The 5,460-nt window shown below is 58.5% G+C and overlaps 1 protein-coding gene across 1 annotated transcript; it reads left to right on the top strand.

The window, feature by feature from the left end:
* Positions 1–618: 618 nt before the first annotated feature.
* On the top strand, positions 619–5,454 carry CES2 (carboxylesterase 2). The gene is made up of 10 exons (XM_012660574.1): positions 619–758; positions 1,357–1,490; positions 1,572–1,830; positions 2,219–2,317; positions 2,598–2,738; positions 2,866–2,946; positions 3,183–3,327; positions 3,727–3,864; positions 4,396–4,468; positions 4,797–5,454. The coding sequence occupies exons 1-10, from the start codon at positions 690–692 to the stop codon at positions 4,978–4,980; spliced, it is 1,323 nt and encodes a 440-aa protein (XP_012516028.1). The 5' UTR covers positions 619–689; the 3' UTR covers positions 4,981–5,454.
* Positions 5,455–5,460: the final 6 nt, after the last annotated feature.

The raw sequence follows: 5,460 nt of genomic DNA, 5'->3' as shown, positions 1-5,460 counted from the left end.
TGTGGGAGTGATGAGGTTCCCTGAGAGTCTAGACTTGGGATGAGGCACGTCCCACTGCCCTTCACATGAGAAGTTAACATTCATTCATTCTTGAGGCCCATGTATGTGGGCTGCTCCCCGTTCCAGATCTGAGTGGGTGCAGGGCTACAGTGGAGGATGTCAACACATGCACGGATACAGCCAATGGCTATCAAAGAGACCCCTAAGAGTCAAGGTTTCCCAGCCTCAGGAGGTGTGATATCTAAAGCCCTCCACAACCCCGAGAGGGCACAGTGGCCTGTGCCTATAGTCCCAGCTACTTAGGGGCTGAAGTGGGAGGATCCCTTGACCCCAGGAGTTTGAGACTAGCCTGGGCAACACAGTGAGACCCCATCTCTAAAAAACAAAAATCAAACTAAAATTTAAAAAACAACCTTGAGGCTTCCCTGGAAGTCCAAGCTCCATCCCAGCTTCCCCAGAGCCTTTGGCCTGTAACTGGGTGGGAAGGGACTTTAGAGGAGGATCACGTGTAAGCAGGGTGTCAAGAAGGGGGCTAATGGTGGCTGGGAGCAAATCTGGACCCAGGGTCCAGTTTCAGCCACAGCACAGCCCCTGAACTGTCTGCCACGGCCAACAGGTGTCTGCAGGATGTCACTGTAACAAATGAAGAGGCTCTGCAGCTGTTCAATGTGACTGTGCCTTCCATCCCCATGTCCGAGGACTGTCTGTACCTCAGCATCTACACGCCTGCCCATGCCCATGAGGGCTCTCACCTGCCTGTGAGTGTCAGGCCACAGTCAGCTGGGGGGTGGGAGGACTTTTCTTCTGCAGTATCGGCTTGGGCCCTGCCGCAGTGTGGACCCTATTAAGAAGCCTCTCACTATCAGGTTCAAGAAGTGCTTTTTACCCAGAGTGGGCAGCTGACCTCTGGGCCTGGGGTCGCAGAGCTCTGGCTGCTCCCAGAGGTCAAAGGCTGTGCCTGGGATGGACTCAGGACTCAGTCCATGAACCCACGCCCAGGAGACCCACTCAGGTGCCTGAGGGCTGCACTTTGAGGTCACCTAAGACCCAGCCTTGGATGATGTGTTGGTCCTATGAGAATAGAGGACATTTTTGATTAATGTTCATGTGGGACAATCAGGAAGACACCTCTTTTGTTTCCACCTCAGTGAGGGTTCTGCAAATAGCGGAGCCATGCTTTGAAACGTAAGTTTGGGAGGCCTGGTCTTGGGTCCCTCCCCCGTGGCCCAGGTCACGAGGTCTTGCTGCAGTTCTCTCTGTGTGGGGAGGTGGACAAAGCAGTGGTTGGTCTGCAGCAGCCCTGGCGGGGCGTGGGCTGGGAGGCAGCCACGCGGTGTCTGCTTTGGTTTCCCGCAGGTGATGGTGTGGATCCACGGCGGAGGGCTTGTCGTGGGCATGGCTTCCATGTATGATGGCTCCATGCTGGCAGCCTTCGAGGACGTGGTGGTGGTCACTATCCAGTACCGCCTGGGCATCCTGGGCTTCTTCAGGTGAGACTGGGGCTGGGCTGGGCCATGCGGGCTGAGTGGAGCCAGGACAGTCTTATGATCCCCATCCCTGCCACTTCCCAGCACTGGGGACAAGCACGCAACCGGCAACTGGGGGTACCTGGACCAGGTCGCCGCTCTGCGCTGGGTCCAGCAGAATATCGCTCATTTTGGAGGCAGCCCAGACCGTGTCACCATTTTTGGCGAGTCTGCAGGTGGCATAAGTGTGTCGTCACATGTTCTGTCCCCCATGTCCCAAGGACTCTTCCATGGTGCCATCATGGAGAGTGGTGTGGCCTGGATGCCTGGCTTCATCACCAACTCATCTGATATGACCTCCAGGGTGAGTGCCCTCAGCCATGGAAGCCCAGACCTGCTGCCCTGTCACCTCCCTCTCAGCGCCTCTGTTTGTTAGACGTATAGAGCAAGGACCATCGGGGCGCCTCGGGAACTGCCACCTACCCGGCGATTCCTGAGGGGCTCAATGGTCAGAACCACACAGCTCTGCCAGCACAGAGGCTGGGTACATTCTGTGGCCTGCAAAGCTGCCACCCAGGGGGGTCTCCATCATGGGCAGAACCACTGAGGAAGCTGGAACAATTTCAAAACTGCAGGAATCCACACACAATACTTTGTGAGATTTGGGGTCCTCCTGCCCCAGCCAGGGCCTTGGGCAAACTCCTCTCCCCTACCCGGAAGGATGAGCCAGCTCCTGCCTGGTCCCTTTACAGATGGTGGCCAACCTGTCTGTCTGTGACCGGGTTGACTCAGAGGCCCTGGTGGGCTGCCTGCGGGGCAAGAGTGAAGAGGAGATCCTGGCTATTAACAAGGTCGGGCTAAATGGATGCAGGTGTGGACGAAAGGGCAGGTGGGGTATGGGGCAGGTGGCTGGGTGTCCTCATACTGCCTGGGCAAGTTCCCTCATCTCCATGCCTTGGTGTCCACGTAGCCCTGGATGAAATGGAGGCCAGGGTGAGCTAACCTGGCGCAAGATCTCCCGGGTGGACATGAGCATCCTGGGATGAGCCAGGAAGGGGCAGAAGGCATTCAGAGGGCATCAGAAAATGTCTGGGAGCCCACCTGGCTCCCTGACCTTACACGCCCCCTCAGGCCTTCCCGATCATCTCCGGCGTGGTGGATGGGGCCTTCCTGCCCAGGCACCCCCAGGAGCTGCTGGCCTCTGCTGACTTCCAGCCTGTCCCCAGCATCATTGGCATCAACAATGATGAGTATGGCTGGATAGTGCCCAAGGTGAGGCCCAGGCCTGAGGCCTGATGCCTGGGGAGCCCATCTGCTTTGGGGGGAGGGCTGAGGGCTTAGTAGCCCACCCCATGCCCATCCCATGCCCAACTGACAACTCTCCCCACCCCACCCCCAGTTCTTTGGCTTCTATGACACCCAGAGAGAAATGGACAGAGAGGCCTGGGAGGATGTTCTGCAGAAAACGTTCAAACTGATGGTGAGGCCCCTGGGGTCCTGTCCCAGTGGAGAGGGGCTCCTCTCCTGCCAAAGCAGTGACCCCCATGAGCAAAAGTCAGGGTATGTGTGTGTTGGGGGTGGGGGTCACTTCAGAGCTTGGCCCTTTGTCCCCATTCCCTGTTCCATCCCATGGCCCATCTCCCCAAACCTGAGGCTGCTGCCTCCCTGCCCCTGGCAGCTGGCCTAACCTGCCCCTTCCTGATCCACCTGGGGTAGGCGTTGCCTCATGAGCTTGGTGACCTGTTGATGGAGGAGTACGTGGGGGACAGCAAGGACCCCCAGGCCCTCCAAGCCCAGTACCAGGAGCTGATGGCCGACTCCATCTTCGTGATCCCTGCACTCCGAGTAGCACATTCTCAGTGTGAGTATTTTTGTACCTAAGGCCTGACTGGCAAGGGGGCAGCTCAGAGCTGGGGTCCCAGGTCTGCTGGTGTTCACGTCCCCACCCGCATCTTTATTGGGCTCCTGGGAACCCGGCACTTGATGTAAATCCTCACGGCTAGTCTAAGAGACATTCTCCATTTTACGGGTGAGAATACTGAAATTACTGACCTTCAGTGACTCGCCCAAGACCACCCAGCTAGGAAGTCCAAGGCCATGATTTAACCCGGCCCTTCCCACTGCCCCCGCTCCAGCCTGGGGCTCCCGACCCCACTGTCAGATACTAGCCAGCTTTGGACCTGGGTGTCTTGTCACCATGAGTGACACAAGAAAGCTCCAAGTGGGGGGCTGCCATGTCACAGCCTGTCCACCCCCATAGGTTCCCGTGCCCCTGTCTACTTCTATGAGTTCCAGCATCGGCCCAGCTTCTTCAAGGACGTCAGGCCACCACACGTGAAGGCAGATCATGGCGATGAGATTTTCTTTCTTCTGGGAACCTCATACTGGGGCAAACACAGTGAGTCTTTCTCCTTCCCCAGGAGGTGGGATGGGACCTGGGCTGGGTCCCTGAGGGGTGACCGCCCTCGCTGTACCGATGAGGAAACTGAGGCTCAGAGAGAGGATGGGATGAGTTGTCCTAGATCTTACGGCTCCAAAGGCTGAGCCAGGATTAGACTCCAAGACTCTTTAGACTGAGGCCTGCGCTCCCCCCCCTTTTCCCCCCCCCCAATGGGTGTCTGGCATGGGTGCAGGGCTGGCAGGGGTGTTTCAAAGGCACATTTGTTTCTTACATGACTCCTGGTGTGAGAAGGAAGAACAGGCCTTCTGGGCCAGCGGTGAGCCCAGAGTCGAGTCAGCCAGGGGCTGGGCTGAGGAAAGAGCGTGGGAAAGGCCAGGGCCTGGCTCCGAGGGCAGTGAGGGGGGGGCAGAGAAGCAGACCTTGGGGTGCCAGGGACAGCTGCACCTGGGACCGTGAAGGCGATTCATGACCCGGCAGCTGGACTGGGGTTGGCCCTGACCTGAACACGTGTCCTCGTCCTCTCTGCAGTTGAACTCACCGAGGAGGAGGAGCTTCTGAGTAGGAGGATGATGAAGTACTGGGCCAACTTTGCTCGAAATGGGTGAGGTGGTGCCTCCATCTCCACTCCCCGGGGGGCTCACCCATCTAGCACTCCCCTTGTCCGCAGTGAGCTCAGTAGCATACACGCGTCCCTAATCACACGACAGCCCCTTCCCCAGCTCCAGGACCCACTCACACGGCGGGGGGTTCATAGGCGCAGGACACCCTTCCACCCCCACCCCCGCCTGGAGCTTGGGCACAGTGCCGAGTTCCCACTAGGTCTGTCTGGAGGGGCAAAACAGACCAGGGTGCCCTGCCCCCATGCGGAGCTGACACTAGTGGGGGGTAGTTTCTTTCCTGTATCTAGAAACCTCCCCCTCATTCCGCAGGGACCCCAACGGCGAGGGTCTGCCCCACTGGCCCAAGTTAGACCAGGAGGAGCAGTACCTGCAGCTGGACATACGGCCTGCAGTGGGCCGGGCCCTGAAGGCCCACAGGTTCCAGTTCTGGACAGAGATCCTGTCCCAGAAGATGCAGGAGCGAACGGCGGCTGAGAAGCACACGGAGCTGTAGCTCCTGTGTCGGGGAGCGAGGGGGTGGGCGCCATTACGGTGGGGTCTGCCTCGTGTGCCCACACACAGCCACCGAGGAGCCAGCAGTTGATTCCGTCCCTCACATGGCATTCATTCATTCTTCCATGTGCCTACTCAGGAAACATTAAGAACCTGCTGCGTGAAGTTAGTTGTCAAGCCGGCCACGGGTCTTCTCTTTTTAGACATAGTCAATGAATCCCCCAGGGAGCAGTGCAGGGGCAAAGCCTCGTGGAAGCCCGCCCTCCCCGGCGCTCCACTGGGCTCTGGGCCCCATCCTCCCCTCCTCACCTCTGCCTTTTCCTCACCCACCCTCTTCTCTCCTCCGAGCCCCCAGGCCTGCCCCACTTGGAGGGAGGTGCTTTGGGGAATGTTGCCCACACCTGGGTGTCAAAAGCCGATGTCCACCTCTCCACAAGTCCCACATGTCCTCATATCCATAAGTGGCCAGTAGAAAACTTGG

The sequence above is a fragment of the Propithecus coquereli genome, unplaced genomic scaffold (genome assembly GCF_000956105.1).
Source record: "Propithecus coquereli isolate 6110/MARCELLA unplaced genomic scaffold, Pcoq_1.0 Scaffold67, whole genome shotgun sequence".
NCBI classification, from domain to species: Eukaryota; Metazoa; Chordata; class Mammalia; order Primates; family Indriidae; genus Propithecus; species Propithecus coquereli.
Note: the sequence above shows the minus strand (reverse complement) of the source record. Positions and strands in the feature narration are given on the sequence as shown.

What these genes read in the sequence shown, in the direction of transcription:
- CES2 (XM_012660574.1), top strand. Translation starts at nt 690, where the DNA reads ATGTCCGAGGACTGTCTGTACCTCAGCATCTACACGCCTGCCCATGCC. An exon ending in CATCTGATATGACCTCCAGG is followed by an intron (nt 1,831 to 2,218) that starts GTGAGTGCCCTC and finishes GTCCCTTTACAG; the next exon opens with ATGGTGGCCAACCTGTCTGT. An exon ending in ATGGCTGGATAGTGCCCAAG is followed by an intron (nt 2,739 to 2,865) that starts GTGAGGCCCAGG and finishes CCCCACCCCCAG; the next exon opens with TTCTTTGGCTTCTATGACAC.